The sequence below is a fragment of the Podarcis gaigeae genome (genome assembly GCF_964106915.1).
Source record: "Podarcis gaigeae genome assembly, chromosome: 12".
NCBI classification, from domain to species: Eukaryota; Metazoa; Chordata; class Lepidosauria; order Squamata; family Lacertidae; genus Podarcis; species Podarcis gaigeae.
This window is the reverse complement of record NC_139688.1, coordinates 44,931,975-44,951,448: the sequence shown is the minus strand read 5'-3', so window position 1 is coordinate 44,951,448 and position 19,474 is coordinate 44,931,975. Positions and strand designations below refer to the sequence as shown.

General features: G+C 45.7%; 2 protein-coding genes across 2 annotated transcripts in view; both read right to left on the bottom strand.

The window, feature by feature from the left end:
* STT3B (STT3 oligosaccharyltransferase complex catalytic subunit B) overlaps positions 1–19,474 on the bottom strand; it is a 259,595-nt gene that overhangs the window by 6,493 nt on the left and 233,628 nt on the right. The gene's annotated exons all lie outside the window — the stretch shown is intronic.
* Positions 1,364–13,837, bottom strand: CMTM7 (CKLF like MARVEL transmembrane domain containing 7). Its single transcript, XM_083706125.1, has 5 exons — positions 13,585–13,837; positions 9,834–10,007; positions 6,601–6,699; positions 4,234–4,315; positions 1,364–2,238 (listed from the first exon to the last, which is right to left on the bottom strand). Exons 1-5 carry the CDS (start codon positions 13,744–13,746, stop codon positions 2,225–2,227), a joined length of 531 nt encoding a protein of 176 aa, XP_083562251.1. The 5' UTR covers positions 13,747–13,837; the 3' UTR covers positions 1,364–2,224.

The window sequence follows — 19,474 nt, the reverse complement described above, 5'->3', positions numbered from 1 at the left end:
TCTCCAAGTTCAACGGCTGTTGAATTTCCCCTTTACTTTTCTCTACCTTGTTTTGTTTTTCTCCATTAACCAGCTTTTTCTCGCCACGTCCTATTATCTGGCTTGCATGTTCTGTTTCGCTTAGGCACCTGAGCAACTGCTTCTTTTAAAGTAATTTTTAATATAAAAAATGGAGATAACGATGATAAATTAAACCCTTGCTTTGAGGGAAAATGGGGTTGTTATTGCTTACAGCTTGTGTAGCCCGAGTCTGCCAAGAGCATAATTACTTTGATGTCATGCATGATAAACTGCTGTGCATGCAGTATTAATGACGGTTTTCCGTGAGCCTGTAGCACTAATGGCCAGTCTTCTGCACCCTTGCTCTGGCCTCTGATCATGCAAAAGCAAGTCACCAACAGACAGCATATCACATGAGAACCATCTCTGGTTACCTAGAGCCTTTTTGAAAGACGTACTTCTATTCATGCATTGTCCTGTTTTTCCCCTCACTAATAGTGCTAGCAACTTAACATCATAAATTACTTGACTGATCTTTAATTAAACATTACAGAATTCCCCACCCCAAACTGCTCACCTTGTTATCCTGAAAGAGCAATGAGATGCTGTAAGGCTGTGAAATGAAAGCACTGGGTTAAATGCTTACTCCCAAGTAAGCAAGCATAGGATTTTGCTGCAAGCCCCACTGAGTTATACAGGACTTGCTCTCAGCTAAACCATTTAGATTATCTTGTGGAAAGGTTCCAAGCCTTTTGCAGATTTGTTTATTCAAATGTTTCCACTCCACTGTTTCCTGTAGATTTGCAAAGTGGCTAAAAACATTAAAAGCACAATGAAACAAAATAAAAAACACAATTTCACATAAACACACCAGAGACCTGGAGAATAACCTGCAATGATAATGTTAAGACCATCTAGGACTCAAAAGTGCTCTGGAAGGGAATTTTCCTAAATTGGTACCTGAAGGTCATGAAGTTAATCCTCACTGAGGGGCATTCTATTAGCTTGCTGCTACCCTAGAAAGAAGATATTGTCCAATGTATTGCAGTCAGACAACAGGGGAATACAAAACAACAAACCATCAGCAATAGAATCCCTATAAACCGAAATAGCATGTTGAACACTGAAATAATGAAACAAGAAAACTTGCTGCTTCTTTTTTTTACATAGCTGCCATATGAATTCCCCATGAACTGCTCATTTGCACAAAATAAGATTTGATTGTATTTAACTGGAGTCTTCCAGCCAAAAGAGCTGATCTTCACAGAGACCAAAGTTAACTATGAATAATGCCAAGCAACATACTATCAAAACTGAAAACTAGTCGGTTTTGTCTAACAGGTATGGATATGGAAGCGAGTGGTGTTTTTGAGGTATAAAATTTATTTAAAATTATTTTGTCATGAATAAAAATACTTAAAAACAGAAGAAACACTAGGAGACAAAGGAAACTCTTGTTTCACTTCTGAAGACATATTCACAGTAAGCCAGTAAAAACATAAATTATCAAATGCCTTTTCTCGCACCGGGAGCCAAAAGCCAGGAAAGGCAGAGGTAAGCAATAGACTTTGCATGTATAACTTAATATAAAGCAGCTGCTGGTCCATGGTAAAATGTAGCATTTTCCAGCTGCAGATGAAAGGAAACACAGTAAATTTCCCACCTTCAACCTTTATATGCAGGTCTCAGTTCAGATCACTCAGGTAGCTTGAGTGATAACAACATGAAGAGAGGGGAGCTCGCTCCTACCAAATCGTGGCACAGAATAATCATTTTTACATTTACACCCCACTTCCTTCAAGGAGCTCAATGCAGAATACACGGTTCTCCATCACCCTCTGCATTTTATCCTCACAACAATCCTGTGAGGTAGGTTAGGCTGAGGGAAAACATCTGGTCACCCAGATCATGGCTAAGAATTTCAATCCTGGTTTCCCCTTGTTTGCAGAAAGAAAGAAAAAACAGATTCCCTAATACAAGAATCTTGGTATTAAGACAATGCAGTATAGAGACTGCTGTTACTAACAATCTGGACAAATGAATATGAGGAGTGTAAGACCAGAGCCATCTGGTGGTCAGCTGACTTAGTAAGAGGTTTCAGGAGTCATTACAAATGCAAGTCCTCAAGGAGATCACCAGAACAAAATTCCATCTTGCATACATTTGCTGTCTGTTAGCCTATGAAATCCTCAGTTTGGTGTGTGCATCGTAAGTGCCAAAAGTTTCACACAGCAGCATCTGAAAAAGAAACAGAGAGAGAATGACTAGAATAAACTTGTCAAGCAAATTACAGACACAATTTATATAGCTGCTCCAAAACATGAATTTTCTAGGCAAGCTCACAAAACAATTTCATCCGATGAAAGAGGAGAGAGCTTTGTAAGTGTTTGGGACATGAAGATGTAATGGTAGATTTGTCACATACTTAAGAGGGCAAGGGGTGACTTGGAACCAGCCAATATCCATTCTGTCTGCATTGATGCCTCTACGAGACCCCATCTCTCAAATGTAGATGTGATATCAACCTATATACATAAAAATGTAAGGCTGTCATCACACTGCAGTTTGCGTGACCTTCGGCAGGCAACTATGCCAATTCCAGTGTGGCAACGAAAGAGCAGGCAGGCAGATGAGTGAGGAAGCATTGCAGGTGGTGAGAGGCCCAGTCAAGCTGTTTAAACAAGGTGGGAGATGCTTCAGAGAGCAGTTGGCCAAACCATACTCTGAAATGCTTCTCCTCTACTTTAAAAGAGGGCAGGTGTTTGGGCGACCTAGAAGGAAAGGGGCAGGTTTGGGTGAGCTGTGAGGAAATAGGTGAAGGGGTACATTGGTAAACAGAGTTGATGCATAGATAGTATTGGTGTGGGCGAGAAAGGGATTGGCAGGTAGGGTTGGCACATGGAGCGAGCAGGTATAGGAGCTTCTAGTAAATATTTTTAAATGCTGAACTACTGTATTTTTTGCTCTATAAGATGCACCAGACCATAAGACACACCTAGTTTTTGGAGGAGGAAAACAAGAAAAAAAATATTCTGAATCCCAGAAGCCAGAACAGCAAGAGGGATCTGGCTTCAGGGCAGCGGAATGAAGGCTCCCCCTGCTCTCAAGAGGCTTTGCACGGCAAAGCCAGGACAGCAAGAGGGATCACTGCGCAGCAATCCCTCTTACTGTCCTGGCTTATGGGATAGCAGCACGTAGCCTCTTCCGGGCAGCAGGATAAAGGCTCCCCCAAGAGCCGCGCTCCCTTTAAAGAGTGTGTGTGCGGCTCTTGGGGGCTTTTCCCTAAGGAGGGAAAAGCCCCCAAGAGCCGCACACACACTCCACGGGGCTCTTTAAAGGGAGCGCTGCACAGAGCCTCCCGCCTACATTCGCTCCATAAGACGCACACACATTTCCCCTTATTTTTTAGGAGGGAAAAGTGTGTCTTATAGAGCGAAAAATACAGTATATACAAACAGTACCAAACCAGAAGATTTTTGTCTTAATTTTTAAAAAATATAGACATGGACAGGGAGAAATTAATACAGAATGAGAATGCAAATGTTCAGGCATGAGTAAAAAATTTTTTGAATGTAAGCAAGTGTTTTCAAATGTTTTTATCCTTGATAAAGGTCACCAGCTAAATTATAGTTAACTGTGAGTATTTATTTAAAATATTTTATTCCATCTGCTCAAAGCTTCTAATGAGCAGGTACACCTTTTTTTTAATCCACTCCTTTATATAATAAGTCATTTATTGAAGGGATGGCATGAATAAAATCAGAGATGTCTGCACAAGAGATGGAATTTTATAGGTACCAAGCTTATGCTTAGCAGGCCAAGAATATCTTACAATGAAGGGAGCCAATGGAGGAAGCTCTAGTGGTGTCAGTCTGCAGTATAATTTAAATGTGAGCTGGCTTGGGTCAAACATATTGCTGAGTTATTTGTTGAACCTTGCAACTATCTTGGTCCCTCCGGCTTTGTGACACAGTTTACGATGTAGGTTGCAAGAGTCGGAGAACACAAGTGAACAAGGCTGTTTCTTATGTCCGAGACAATCCATGATACTACTGACAGGTTGGGGGAGGACAATGTCTTGGGTAGAATCACTTTATCTTTCTTGTCTAAGAGGCTCTTGATTGTCATCCTCACCTACACTCAGACAGTTCTGCCGACGGACCACCAATTGTTCATTCCATGTTTAAATAATGCAAGTTAGATATGGTTGGTGCAGTTTAATTGATTACTTACCTGTTGACTGAGTGACACAAGAGACTTTGTAGGATAGCCATATACTTAAGAGACACAGAAATGAAGCTAAGAAGCCAAATACCTGTTAAAAACAAAACAAAAAGAGCCATGTGATAACTAAACCTTCTACTATAGAGAATCCAATATACCCTATACCAACCTTTAAGATTTATCCACTAAGGATTCTGTTCACCTGCATGCATCCAATTGACAGATCCTATCCAGGATTTTTTTAAAAAAATGGACGCGGGTGGCGCTGTGGGTTAAACCACAGAGCCTAGGGCTTGCCGATCAGAAGGACGGTGGTTTGAATCCCCCCAACGGAGTGAGCTCCCGTTGCTTGGTCCCTGCTCCTGCCCACCTAGCAGTTAGAAAGCATGTCAAAGTGCAAGTAGATAAATAGGTACCACTCTGGCGGGAAGGTAAACGGCATTTCCGTGCGCTGCTCTGGTTCGCCAGAAGCGGCTTAGTCATGCTGGCCACATGACCCGGAAGCTGTACGCTGGCTCCCTTGGCCAATAAAGCGAGATGAGCACCGCAACCCCAGAGACGTCTGTGACAGAACTTAACTGTCAGGGGTCCCTTTACCCCTTTACCTTTATTCAGGATAAATTAGGCTTCTAGTTTAAAGTGCTGTTTCATGAACTCTGTTGGACTAACATACTCGATTTTGCCATCTTATTATGCAGCCAAAAGAGTGGCCATTAGCAGCTACAAGCCAGAAACTCTGAAATCTGCATGACCCCACTGGTCCCATGATGGCTGCAGAGGCAGAGTTTTAGAGAACCTAATTATAATTTAAAGTGGGCAAAGCTTACACAGCCCTTGTTATTGCAGGGGAAAGTCTAGTACAGTGGTACCTTGGTTGTCAAACTTAATCCATTCTGGGAGTCCATTTGACTCCCGAAACCATTCGAAAACCAAGGCACAGCTTCCGATTAAGGAAGCTGCATCGGACGTTCGGCTTCCAAAAAATGTTCGCAGACCGGAACTCTCACTTCCGGGTTTGTGGAGTTCAGGAGCTGATTTGTTTGGGAGCCAAGCCAAGTACCTCAGAAGGCAAACGCCTTGCGAGTTGAACGTTTTGGCTCCGAATGCAGCAAACCCAGGTGTCAGGGGCTCAGGAGCAGAGACACAGGGGAGAGAGGAAATGGAGAGCGAAGGGGAAGAATCTGAGGGCAGCGTAGGGGAGTATGACAGTGGCCCGAGAGATTCCATGAGCTTCTCCAGCGATTCAGAAGATTCCCAGAGGGGGGCGCCGATGGCCAGGGCAAGGGGGGGGTCCCAGGGGGGACACACCAGAAGCAAGGGGCCAGCGGGAACTCCCAAAGCAGCAGCGGGAGATCAGGACCAGTTCCCCCATCAGAGCGGAGTGGGGGGGAAGAGTCCCATGTATCAGGGCCAGCGTCTCCTCCCGTAGGGAAAGAGGATGAGTCAGGGCTGGCCACGCCTCCATCGCAGAGTGAGGGAACGGAGGGGAAGTCAGGTCCAGCTAGCCCCCCCGAAGGGGGAAGCAGTGACAGGAGCAGTGTAACGGTCAGGAGAAAGGTTGCCGGCTGGGCGCGCGCGCCAAGTTCAAATGTACAGGCGCGCAGGACAGCAGAAAACCCGGATTGGGAACCAGGTCCTAAAGCCCGCCGGAGGCAGGGGGAAGACTCAGGGGACTCAGCGTCAGAAGAGTCTAGAAAGGGCAAAACCCCAGCGGACAGGCGGGCCCAGAGGAGGAAAGAGCAAAGGAAGAGGTGGAGCAAGGCTAGAGTCTTAAACTGGTGTCTGGGGGGAGGAGATTCAGACGGAGCTTCAGCGGTCTAGAGTCTAAGACGTAGAGCTGCGCGCCGCGGCTTTGAAATCGAAAGTGAACTTCAATAGAGACTTTTGTATATAACAACGGACTGGCGTTGGTCCTTTGTGAGCTGGGACCTTGGGCAGCTCTGACACCAGGAGTGAGTGTTCTGGTTGTGAACATTCTTTGGAACCTGAACGTCTGACACGGTTTACGTGGCTTCTGATTGGCTGCAGGAGCTTCCTGCAGCCAATCAGAAGCCACGCCTTGGTTTCCAAACATTTTGGAAGTTGAACGGACTTCCGGAATGGATTTCATTCGACTTCCAAGGTACCACTGTATGTATACAAGGTTTTGTCAAAGGCCCTCCAACACTCAACCCAACCAGGATACAGAGCACAAACAAAGGACAAATCCTGACTTGTGGTATAGACTGCAGCTCTACTTTACATGCAGCTCTACCATACATGCATACAAAGAGTAATTATGCAGGAAAAACTTGGAATCTGCACTAAAATCAGACCCCAGCAGCAGCAATGTAAAAGCAATTCCTTGTCAATTGGGGGGGGGGGGAGTAGCCTCACCGCTCCAGCTGTAAGACTTGCTGACCCAGAGCTTCTGGCCACCACCACCACCGATCCAATGAGAAGAAGGGTGGTACCTATTAGGTAATGGAGAAACTCCTGAAAAGAAACAAGCACAGAACAATTTTGAAGGCAACCCAATAAAAGGAGCATTTCAATGTGGCACAACACTGCCAACCAATGAGATTCTTTTGCTTTAAATCACCTGTGAAAAAGGAAACATGGGACTGCCGTCTCTGGCCCAAATCACATTTCCTGGAGGAAAGACAAGGTTCTGCTGAAACAGATAAGGTTGCTATCCCTTGCTTTTCCCACTCCCCGCCAAAACAAACAAACAAACAAGTTCTTTTCGAGATTGCACAATAGGTAACTGTAAGAGAGATGCTGTAAGACTTGCTGGTGCATGTTATTGATCAGGCAAGCGTAACTCCCAAACAGAAAGGCAAAGCCCTATTGATCTCTGAGGGTTCTGCTTGCTTCCCTTCCTCACTTTTAGTGTGCATCTGTGGCCAAATTCTCATAATAATAATAATATTAATATTATTATTATTATAAATAATAATAATAATAATTTATTTATACCCCACCCATCTGGCTGGGCCTCCCCAGCCACTCTGGGCGGCTTCCATAGAAACAAAAAAAACAGTAAAATATCACACGTTAAAAACTTCCCTGAACAGGGCTGCCTTAAGATGTCTTCTGAATGTTAGGTCGTTGTTTATCGCTTTGACATCTGCTGGAAGGGCGTTCCACAAGGCGGGCGCCACTACCGAGAAGGCCCTCTGCCTGGTTCCCTGTAGCTTTGCTTCTCGCAATGAGGGAACCGCCAGGCGGCCCTCGGCACTGGACCTCAGTGTCCGGGCAGAATGATGGGGGTGGAGATGCTTCTTCAGGTATTCTGGACCGAGGCCGTTTAGGGCTTTAAAGGTCAGCACCAACACTTTGAATTGTGATCGGAAACATACTAGGAGCCAGTGTAGGTCTTTCAAGACCGGTGTTATATGGTCTCGGCGGCCGCTCCCAGTCACCAGTCTAGCTGCCACATTCTGGATTAGTTGTAGTTTCCGGGTCACCTTCAAAGGTAGCCCCACGTAGAGTGCATTCTCTCTTTAGGCTTTGGAATATACGGGGATCCTTTTTTGCACCTTAAATCATAGTGTGAGTGCGGCATGATTTGCTGCCCGTTTATATCTGCAACTTTGCTTTCTGAAGCAGCATTCATATCCGCTATCACTTTAATTTCAAGAAATGAACCAACTTTTCTTTATTCCTCTGGTGTGAGCTTCTTGGGGCATAAGGCTAAGGATAAATAAATTCACAACAGATGCATGTTCTAACTCCCAGTTTAATACTGGGGCTGTGCATACGAAGACACCTGCACGTGGATTCAATGCCACTTTGAGCTCCTGCAAGGAAAAGTGGCATATAAAACTATAAGAATACATACACCTGATTTTAAAGCCTTTAACAAAGATGCTGCAACTACATTTCCAAACGAGGGATAAAGGTAAAGGGACCCCTGACCATTAGGTACAGTCATGACCAACTCTGGGGTTGCGCGCTCATCTTGCTCTATAGGCCGAGGGAGCCGGTGTTTGTCCGCAGACAGCTTCCGGATCATGTTGCCAGCACGACTAAGCCACTTGGAGCAGCACCATGGAAACACCGTTTACCTTCCCGCCTATTTACCTATTTATCTACTTGCTCATGTTGTGCTTTCAAACTGCTAGGCTGGAAGGAGCAAGAACCGAGCAACGGGAGCTCACCCCGTCATGGGGATTTGAACCGCCGACCTTCTGATCGGCAAGTCCTAGGCTCTGTGGTTTAACCCACAGCGCCACTAAAAAGCAGATTATAGAATCGCATGTCTTACGGCTACTGCGGGAGTATGCATATCACAGAGGTAGGTCTAGTCTCCACACACCCATCCTACTTTTTGATTGGCAAAGAAGAAGCATTTCAAAACTGATAAGCATTTCTAAAGTGGTACAGTGGTGGTCCCAGGAGGTTTGAACTACGTGATATTTCTGAAACTGGGACTTTACAGTACAATAGGAAAGTGATAATGTCACCAATACACCTCTCTCTGTCTTTCCCAGAAAGACCCAAACTGCATGAGATGTTGTTTTTATTCTCTTGGGTACTAATTAGAGCAAACTCTAACACAGAGTTTCCTCTGCTACTTTGCACTCCTTTCCCCTCCATATGCTATGAAGATTCTGGAGCAAATTTTCCAATTGTCTGACCTCCCCCATGGGAGAGGGCCTGCAGCAGTTGACTCTTGTCCCTGAATAGCAAGTCAGAGAGACAGAGCAGACTCATCTCTCCAGTGGATGCTGTATGCAGCGATAGCAGCAGAGAAAGTAAAGGTAAAGGGACCCCTGACCATTAGGTCTAGTCATGACTGACTCTGGGGTTGCTCATCTTGCTTTATTGGCCGAGGGAGCCGGCGTTTGTCCTCACACAGCTTCCGGGTCATGTGGCCAGCATGACTAAGCAACTTCTGGCGAACCAGAGCAGCACATGGAAACACCGTTTACCTTCCTGCCGGAGTGGTACCTATTTATCTACTTGCACTTTGACGTGGCAGGAGCAGGGACTGAGCAACGGGGGCTCACCCCGTCACAGGGATTTGAACCGCTGACCTTCTGATCGGCAAGTCCTAGGCTCTGTAGTTTAACCCACAGCGCCACCTGCGTCCCAGAAACTGGGTCAAATCAGGAGTGGGGAAATGCCATCGTCATGCATGTATAGTCTTCGACCATCTGCAGTAGCTGAAACATCGTGGCAGCTGAGCAGCATAGCCGACACACATGCATCCCCTCTAACTTGATTGTTGCAAATGCAGATTGCAGAGCCCATCACATTTTAGGACAGCTAGGAGTCGCGGGAATCCTGCCGTTTCAAAAGGGCCTGAAAATGTGCTGGGGGAAACCTGAGGTTCCTCTTTATGTTCTGATAATGTCATTTTTCTTACTGTGAAAACTGATGACTGGGAGCTGATCACTTAAGATTTAATTCTCTTTACGTTTGGACTTTGCTTAGAGCTCACCGTCACATTTTATGGCTTTTTGGCCCAACTGTCTTACTAATGTTTTTTTTTTTGGGGGGGTGGGAAGTTTTTGTTTGTTTTTATAAGTGCCATGAGCCAATTTATTAAAAGCAACTTGTCCCACCCCCCCACCCCAGGAAATTCAAAACAAAAGCGATTTTAACTATGAGCAGGAACTTACTGCAAGTGGCCAGTTGATGCAAGTCAGCATTCGGTAAATTCTGAAGATATAGACGACGTAGAAAATGAAGATCATAACTAAGTCAAACATGGAGATAATTTTGAAGTAGGTATATGTACTGTGACCGGCCACTGGTGAAGCAATGATGCAAATAAATCCAATTAGGAGCAATAGCTGAAAGGCAAGAGAATAAAGAGGGTGAATGAATAGGAAAGCAAAAGAAACAAACTCCCAAGTTCCAACGCGCAGTAAAATGCTCAAAATGAAAAAAAGAAAAGAAAAACCACTTCTTGAAGAGTCAAACAGAGGAAAACAATTCCAACTAAAGTAACGATAATAAAACTTAAAAGTTCAGATTACAAAAATATATTGGGGGAGGGAATACACTGGGGTACAATCCTAACCAAACTTACAGCATGCAACTCAGTTTGAAGTCAGTGGAACTTTGGTGTAAATGTTTGTTGGGTTCAAGCTGCCAAGAGGGCAGGTTTCTAAAGACGGCAACAGTTACTACTGTTTTGCTAAGTGGGGGCTTAGGTCATCAGCAAACAGAGATCCAGAACACAATGACTGTATGCCAGGGGTCAGCAATCTTTTTCAGCAGGGGGCTGGTCCACTGTCCCTGAGACCTTGTGGGGGGCCGGACTATATTTTGAAGGAAAAAAAAATGAACGAATTCCTATGCCCCACAAATAACCCAGAGATGCATTTTAAATAAAAGGACACATTCTACTCATGTAAAAACGTGCTGATTCCTGGACCGTCCACGTGCCGGATTTAGAAGGCGATTGGGCCTGATCCAATATTCAGTACTTAAGGAAGTACAGTACACATAAGATTCCTTAAGCTTCAAAATTCCAAGATCCTCCACATTGAGAGATGTCCAGCCTTATTTACACACTTCAGAGGCCGCCAATCTTTCTGGGCCTGTGAGTACATTTGCAAACCAAAGAAACTGTTCTGGGCACCATGTACATAATCAGAACACAGACGCAACACACAAATACACTTATTCTTCACCTGCCAGACATTCCATTTAACAGCTGCAAAAGACTATGTCTTTCAAAACTAATCTCAGCATAGGTGCTGGGGAAGGCATTTGCATTAGATACTGGGAAGGTTAGCAAGCTCTACAACCAATGAAGGTGCTTCTGATTAGCTGCATTCTGGCATTATGCAACTCAACATTACATAGAATATGCAAACAGGGACGAACACCTCTCCCCCATCACTGTATAAGAGTTGGAAGGCAGAGTGTCTGCAGTTAAGGCATTGTGCTCCTATAGATTCCTCACAAGATGCAGAATACTGGAGAAATCCAGGCTCTACACTGCCATGGGAAGTTTCCATTAAGTACCAGAGGTCCCTCACTGCAGATGGTTGTCCTCCAACTCATGCAAGGTGACAGGGACAGGTGGAATAGAAGTGGCACTTTCCCCCCCATCCACACATTCTACTTACTCATCCATATAATGCCTGAATTGAACTGCTCTTTCACACCAATTCAACAACCCCTCGTGGAGATAAACGATTCCACTGCACAGATAGAGATTTCAGAACCTTCGCTTCCATGAAAGGTGGCTCTTCATGCAAAAAAGGAAACCCCAGAAAAAGTGGTTGTCTTCATTGTAAAGGTAAAGGAACCCCTGACCATTAGGTCCAGTGGCCGACGACTCTGGGGTTGCGGCGCTCATCTCGCTTTATTGGCTGAGGGAGCCGGCGTACAGCTTCCAGGTCATGGGGCCAGCATGACTAAGCTGCTTCTGGCGAACCAGAGCAGCACACGGAAACGCCATTTACCTTCCCACCGGAGCAGTACCTATTTATCTACTTACACTGGCGTGCTTTTGAACTGCTAGGTTAGCAGGCGCTGGGACCAAGCAATGGGAGCTCACCCCGTCGCAGGGATTCAAACCGCCTAGGCTCTGTGGTTTAACCCACAGCGCCACCCGCGTCCCTTGTCTTCATTGAGGTGCATACAAAACCATGATCTCCCAGAGCACACCAGCCTACCAGTTCTCAATCAATATGTATTTCTTAAATAATAATATGTAAAAAAAAACCAAAACCTCCTTCTAGATAAAAGTTAAAGAGACCATACCCCCCCCCTCTGTTAGGGGGGTAATGCAATTCCACTTGAGAAATCCTCAAAAAATAGTAAGGGAAGGGATAGGGAAGGGATCCTGGAAAACTCATGCACCTTCTTCAGTGAAAGATGGACTCCAGTCCCCACTGTGCAGTTCAACAAGTGTGTGAAAGATAAGAGATTTGATACAATCAGCCGTAACTTGACAGTTACGCATTTGAGCAGAATTCCCTTTCTAAATCTCAGGTGTCGGGGTGACCATGTGAAATACTTTCTCTAGCTTTTTTTTTCAAGGTTAGAGAAAGTAGTTGACAGTAAAACACCTCAATTCCCAGGGTCTTATTTGAACAGGAAACACATTTTTTGTGCCTTCCTGTTTTGACTCAGCTGAATCTGCTATTAGTAGTTCTTTGCAATACTACTCAAATCACAGCAATTTTTTCAATATTAATTGAGCCCTCCTTTAAAAAAAAACCAAGCAAACCAAAAAGCCATACTGAATTGGTTTTACATTTTGAAAACTCGGAGGAAATTCAGCTGCAGCTGAAATAGAGAGCCCTCACATGGGGAAAAGATTACAGCAAAAATGTTTCTCTTTCTAGAAAGCGATGATTTTTAATGCAGTCTTTCCAGAGCTAGCCTCCAAGCTAAAAAAGACAAAGGGTTTAACAATCTTGAGCTTTAATCCTGTCATGTCCTAAATAAATCTTAAATTGACATGTTTTCAATTCATATGCAGATGCAAAGCTTCCCCTTATTATTTTTTTCTTCAGATCTAGAAGAGAACCATGCACAACAAACACAAAACAAAGGTAAAGGGCTGGATCCAAATGTGCCCTTTCACGAAGGAGGCTTGTTTCTGGGGGGAAACCCTAACAAGTGCAGCTGCCCTACCTGTGCCCCAAGGTACTTAATCTATCAAACAGTTACGGCAAGCTTGTAAGTCTCAGTCCTTTGTGGTTCTTCCAGGGCATCTAAGCGGCGCTATTAGAAGTGCGCGCGGAGGGAAGAAAGAGGCAGAGAGCAGGCGAGAGTTGCAAGACGAGGAAAACGGGAAGGAAGGAAGGAGGCAGAAGGGAAAGCAGTAAGTGGAGGGAGGCAGGCAGCTGAGCCGTCGGAAAGGCTGAGAAGAGCAGACCCGACTCCATGGCCGCGGAGGAAGTCACTGGCGGAGCGCAAAAGACGACGGAAAGCAAACTTTTGTTGAGTTTCTGGTCCATGGTCTCTCCCGCCTTCGGAGGCGCAGATACAGCTCCTCGCCACGGACGCACGAGGGAGTCTAGGTACGCCTCTGCGTAAATATAGCAAGTCGCAGTTGCTAGGCCATCGACTTTGAAACCAGCAGTCAGCTCAGCTTCCCTCCCAACACCCAAACAGGATTGACCAAAGGCGGAGTGGAGCGATAACAACGCGAAGAGCCGCGCTTCTCTTTCGCGCGCTCGACGGCGCAATGTGGCGCCCGCTGTTCCTGGACAGAGAGGGGCGCGCTGGCGGGAGCAACACGTGCAAGAAGCCCTCTGCCTCTCATTGGAGCGCCAGATTTAGGCCACGTCGTCCTCCCTTGAGGGGGAAGGAAAAAAAGGCGCGCGGCAAAACAAGCTCCAAAACTTTGGAGAAGGAACCCGGACCCCGGAATCCGTGGACCACCCGCCTCGGCCCCCTTACCATCTGGGCCACTTTGAGCAAGGCGGAGCAAGAGCCCGCGTAGCCTCTGTCCAGCAGCCCGGAGTCCGGCCCCGAGGCCGAAGGCGCCGCCGAGGACGTCGACGCGCCGCCACCGCCGCCGCTGCTGGCGTCGGTGCGGACCACCTGCAGCCCGCGAGACATCTTGGCGGGCGAGGAGACGGCGCGGCCGGCCCTTCCCTCACGCGCTCTTCTTCCTCCTCCTCAGCGCTGCTAGGACCGCTATGGGGCTCCGGAGGCGGGACAGGGCGGGGTTGGGCTGGGTTGGCCGGCTGGCTGGCTGCAGCGCCTCTCTGCACAGCTGGAGCGGGGCGGAGAGGACGAGAGAGGCTCCGGCGCCCTGAGTCTCTTCCACCAGGCGGCCTGCTGGAAATCTGTGGCGCGCGTCCTGAAGAGGGAAGGTGGGCCTCAGCGGCGGCCGCCTCAAACAGGAGCCGTTTCCTAAAGGGACGGTAGGGGTGTCAAGCCAGAGCTTTAGCAGCCGGGACAGCGGGGCTCGGCTGCAGGGGACGAGGAGGGGACCCTCATCCTCTTTAACAAGAACTCTTAAAACTTGAGTTTACACGGTGCGAGAGTTCACACGAGACTCCCGGGCCCGAGGCCTCTCTCGCGAACCCTTTTATTTGCCTATCCCGCCTCAGGCGGCGGGGCCGACTCTCCTTTTACGTTACTTTCTAGAAAACTTAAGTCCACAATAAATATTTCAGTCGTCGAGGTGTCACAAGACTGCTGGGCTGTTCATTTATAGAAGCTTTAAAAACAATGACGGTGTCTTTCTCTTCCTCCACCCCACCCCCCACCTAATATCCGGCAGAGTTTGGAAAGTCCTCTTTTAGCTTTGCAACTTCCTTTCCGAAAGGTCTCTCAGGGTTCACTCTTCTGCTTAATAAAAGTAGGTGGTTAATTACACGGAGGTGCAAGTGATGGGCTTTCCATTCTATGCTACCAACTTCCTCTCCAAAGGTTAAGCTCTGGACTGTTGTTTTGTTTTAATTAGATCTTAATAGGCAGCAAATAAAACTCTAGATTGTGAACAAAATATGCTAACAGGAGGTTCTGGTGGGAAAAACAAAAACCCTTCCCTATTTATCTCCTGCTGCTTGTGCAAAAACAGTGGCATAATAGTTGAGTATTTTAGTCAACATCTCCTTTTATAAGGCACTATGGGTCTTTTTTAAAAAAGACTTCTGAATTGTTTCAATTAAAGTTTTTACTCATTATTGCCAACTTTCCCCAATAAGGAATATAACTGAGGTGAGTGATAATGTTGGCAACAATTCGGGAATGTCAGCTTCCCTTTATAGTTTCTACAGGGGGAGAGCCATGTTAGTCTGTTACAGCAAAATCAGCAGGGAGCCTTGCACCACCTTTCAAGACCAGCAAATTTTATTATGGCATAAGCTTTCATTGATGAATACTTAAAAAGGTAAAGGGACCCCTGACCATTAGGTCCAGTTGTGGCCGACTCTGGGGTTGCGGCGCTCATCTCGCTTTATTGGCTGAGGGAGCTGGTGTACAGCTTCTGGGTCATGTGGCCAGCATGACTAAGCGGCTTCTGGCAAACCAGAGCAGCGCACGGAAACACCATTTACCTTCCCACCGGAGTGGTACCTATTTATCTACTTGCACTGTGTGCTTTCGAACTGCTAGGTTGGCAGGAAACAGGGACTGAGCAACAGGAGCTCACCCCATCGCGGGGATTCAAACCGCCAACCTTCTGATCAACAAGTCCTAGGCTCTGGTTTAAATTTAAGGAGTTTGCTGTCACAGCCTACTTAGATGGGCTCAACATTTCATTAGGAAACAGGCGCTGCCCTAAAGCTAGTCAGACAGAACATTGGTCTGTTTGGCTTGGTATTCATAAAGAATCAGAATTGTAGAGTTGGAAGGGACCCCAAGGGTCATCTAGTCCAACCCCCTCCAATGCAGGAATCTCAACTAGATCTAAGGAAGGAAGAGTCCACCACCTCTCTTGGGAGTCTGTTCCACTGTCCAACAGCTCTTTACAGTTGGAAAGTTCTTCCTGATGCTTAGTTGGAATCTCCTTTTTTCTAGCTTGAATCTATTGGTTCTGGTACTAGCCTACTGAACAGAAGACAAGCTTGCTCCACCCTCCATGTGGCAGCCCTTTAGATATTTGAAGATGGCTATCGTATCTCTTCTCAAGTCTCATCTTTTCCAGGCTAAACATACCCAGTTCCCTCAACGGTTCCTCATAAGGCTTGGTTTCCAGACCTTTGGTGATCTTGGCCACCCTCTCACAACAATGGTGAGCAGCACCTCTCCAGGAATTCAGGCAGAGATATTTGCAGCCATAGCTTTTTACGTCATGAATTGAACTTCTATCCTTATTTTGCCCATACCCCATGGCCCAATTTTGACAGGTTGGAACAAGAGTGCCCACCTGTCAAAGTTCAAAGGGGCTTGCTGAGATCAGCAGAAATTTCAGCTTCACCCCAAATACACAGGAGGAATACGTAATACTTGTCCCTGCTAGTGTGAATAAAGGACCGTATTATGCATTTCTTCCTCTCTTCGTGGTGTAGTTTATCTAATTTCTGTGTGCAGGGATGTATTATATAAAAAGAGATAGTATACATGGTCTCCACAAAAATCTTACCTTCACCGTAACATTCCAAGGGACCACAATGGAGGCTCATTTATCTCTTATTCAAATGTATGGGGGGTGGGAGTATTATAACACAGCAAGCCCAGAGACCAGACTGAGAAAAGAGTTACCGTATTTTTCGCTCCATAAGACGCGCCTAGTTTTTAGAGGAGGAAAGGGGAAAAGCCCCGTTTTTGGGGGATCAGCTCAGTTGTGCAGCTTCTTTTGCAAGGGAGAAAAACCCCTTTTCTGATTATCAGTTCAAAGTTGTTGAGCTTACTTTGCAAAGGGTTTTTATGGGGTTCAACTCACAGTTCTGCAGCTTTAGGAAAGTGAGCCGTTTCTACAGTTTCCAGACAGATAATCTAATCAGCCAGTCACATGTCGCTGGGGAAACAAACAGCCTCCATCTGCAGAACATTAAAAAATGGAGGCCTTGGCAAGGGGGTGGGGCCAGAAAGGGAGCCAGCAATCGACCACACATTCACTCCATGACACACAGACATTTCCCCTTACTTTTTAGTAGGGAAAAAGTGCGTCTTATAGAGCGAAAAATACGGTAGCCTACTAGACCATTATACCATTTCCCCCCTTTAAATCAGGAGAGAAGTATTTTGGCTTCACAAGCCAGGTCCTTATTAGGTCCATCAATCACATTCCTCCACCACCATGACTTGGTTCTCCTGTCCAGAAGGGGTGATTGACTTAAAATGGAGGAAGGGGTTTGCCTTTTCTTCCCCTGAAGGTATACTGCGAGGCAGAGGGTATGGATTTTTCTTCAGGGTTTACTCCTGAAGCCTCTTTCTCATGAATGTGTATACAGTGGTACCTCTGGATGCGAACAGGATCCGTTCTGGAGCCCCGTTCACATCAAGAGTAGAACGCAACCCGTGTCTGCGCAGGTTGCACTTCTGCGCATGACGTCATTTTGAGCACCTGCGCATGCGCGAGCGGCGAAACCCAAAAGTAACATGTTCCGTTACTTCCGGGTCGCCGCAGAGCGTAACCTGAAAATGCTCAACCTGAAGCATATTTAACCAAGGTATATTTAACCCAAGGTGTTTCCGTGCACTGCTCTGGTTCACCAGAAGTGGCTTAGTCATGCTGGCCACATGACCCGGAAGCTGTACGCCGGCTCCCTCAGCCAATAAAGTGAGATGAGCACCACAACCCCAGAGTCGGTCACGACTGGACCTAATGGTCAGGGGTCCCTTTACCTTTATGTATGTAACTGCAAGGCATCAGTTTTCCTTCTTGAAGGGCGACCACCTTCCCAGGTTGACGAGCCCCATCTGCCCCTCCCTTCCCTCTATAGCACATGTAGAAATTGCTGCCTTGACTGTTGGATCCTCTATTGGTCTCGTCCACTCAACCCACCAGAGCCTGTGCTACTCTAACAAGTGACCAAACTGGAGCCAATGTACATGCAGCTGCTAGAGGCCTTCCCTGATACCCCTACAGTCCGTTGCACCTGCTGAAATTAGGCACGAAAGGTTTCTGCTGTAGTTAACGTAATATGTGTGGTGCATGCTTGTTTGTAGAGTGTGTGTGCGTTGCAGGGGATTCGACTAGATGACTCTTGGGGTCACTTGCAACTCGACAATTCTATTGTAGATGACCGGATCTCTTGTTTGCAAGTGTGCCCAGAGGCCCAAAAAGGATGGTGACCCCATGTCTCACAGCAAGAGAGAGAAGAAGGGGTGGCTCTGTCTTGTTTGGAGCTCTCAGGCCTGCCCAGCATGCTGGTTCTTGACAGATTGGTTCTGAGAGAGCCAGTGTGGTGTAGTGGTTAAGAGCAGTGGACTTGTAATCTGGTGAACCGGGTTCGCTTCCCTGCTCCTCCACATGCAGCTGCTGGGTGACCTTGGGCTAGTCACACTCTCTGAAGTCTCTCAGCCCCACTCACCTCACAGAGTGTTTGTTGTGGGGGAGGAAGGGAAAGGAGAATGTTAGCCGCTTGGAGACTCCTCACGGTAGTGATAAAGCGGGATATCGAATCCAAACTCTTCTTCTGAAGAAATGAGACCTTTGACAGGAAGAAGGCCTGCTTACCGAGTCAAATATCAAGGTATAAATAATGCTCCTTGGATTGACATTCCACAATTTTTGAATTAGTAAGTGAAATAAAGAACACTGCAACAATTAATTTTTTTTTTTAAAAAAAAACACTTTCGTTTTTATGTACATTGAAATGGTTCGAGGGAATACAAATCCAATACTTTACAAAATGTGCAACGAAGGAGGAGGAGGAGATCATGGCACCACACAGGTTGGAAATGGTTTGCTTTTTATATATAAAAAAATAGCTTGGTAATCGTAATACGCAGATTTAACGATAAAAAAGAAATGATCGAATCATCTCCAACATAGATTCTGCTGTAATATCATAGCACCAATATTGCTATTGGACAAATTCATAATCAAGGAAGAACTTGTTTTTCAGCAATCAAATGAAAAAGAACTTATGTCTGAGATCAGAATGTACAAAATGTGAACTTCCAGAGGATGTTTTTCAGTTTCTTCCACATAGCTACCCAATATGAGCCAGTTACTTAGAAAGTAATTTCTTTAAGGCTTCAATCCTAGGCACATCTTCCTTGGGAGTAAGTCGTATTGAACTCAGTTGGACTTACTTCTGAGTAGACACATATAAATTTGAGCTGTGAATTTACAATGTTCCCACTGCTTCTAACAATCTACCAGCAATGAAAGCTGATTGGCCTACCCATATTAATTTGAAAAAGGATCCACTCTACAGTCTTGTAGATTTCCCATTCTAGTCATATGTTTACACTGCAGCAGCTTCAGATTAGTACATTAACTTTGGCCTTTGGCACCATTAGAAGGTTAACTCTTGTAAGCAATTGCCAGATTGTGTCTTGTTACAATAACCAGAGGCTGAATATTTTCTTCCAGGCCAATTTAGAAAACATTAGCGCTCCAAGGAGAATCTCATTTATACCTCTAAATCTTCAAGACTGTGTACAGTAGCTTTTAAGCAGGAAAGTTTTCCTAAACACAGAAAGTTAACATGTATAAAAATATTATAAATTATTCTAATATATATCTCCTCACCTATTCTAAAAGCTGCAGTCCTATGTGTATCTGAGTCAATATATATAGAATTGGACTGTGACAGTTATATGTACAAAGTAAAAAAATAAAGGGAGGCACATTTCGTTACAACAGAATACATACACTGCCTTCTGAAACATATTAATTGATGTAAAATATTCACAATACTTCTTAAACAGGCAGAGGACA

Excerpts from the sequence above, each read along its gene's own strand:
- CMTM7 (XM_083706125.1), bottom strand. The coding sequence starts at position 13,746 with ATGTCTCGCGGGCTGCAGGTGGTCCGCACCGACGCCAGCAGCGGCGGC. Across the intron at positions 10,008-13,584 it reads TGCTCAAAGTGGCCCAGATG|CTATTGCTCCTAATTGGATT; the intron begins GTAAGGGGGCCG and ends CTTGCCTTTCAG. Across the intron at positions 4,316-6,600 it reads CAAGTCTTACAGCTGGAGCG|GTATTTGGCTTCTTAGCTTC; the intron begins GTGAGGCTACTC and ends TGTTTTTAACAG.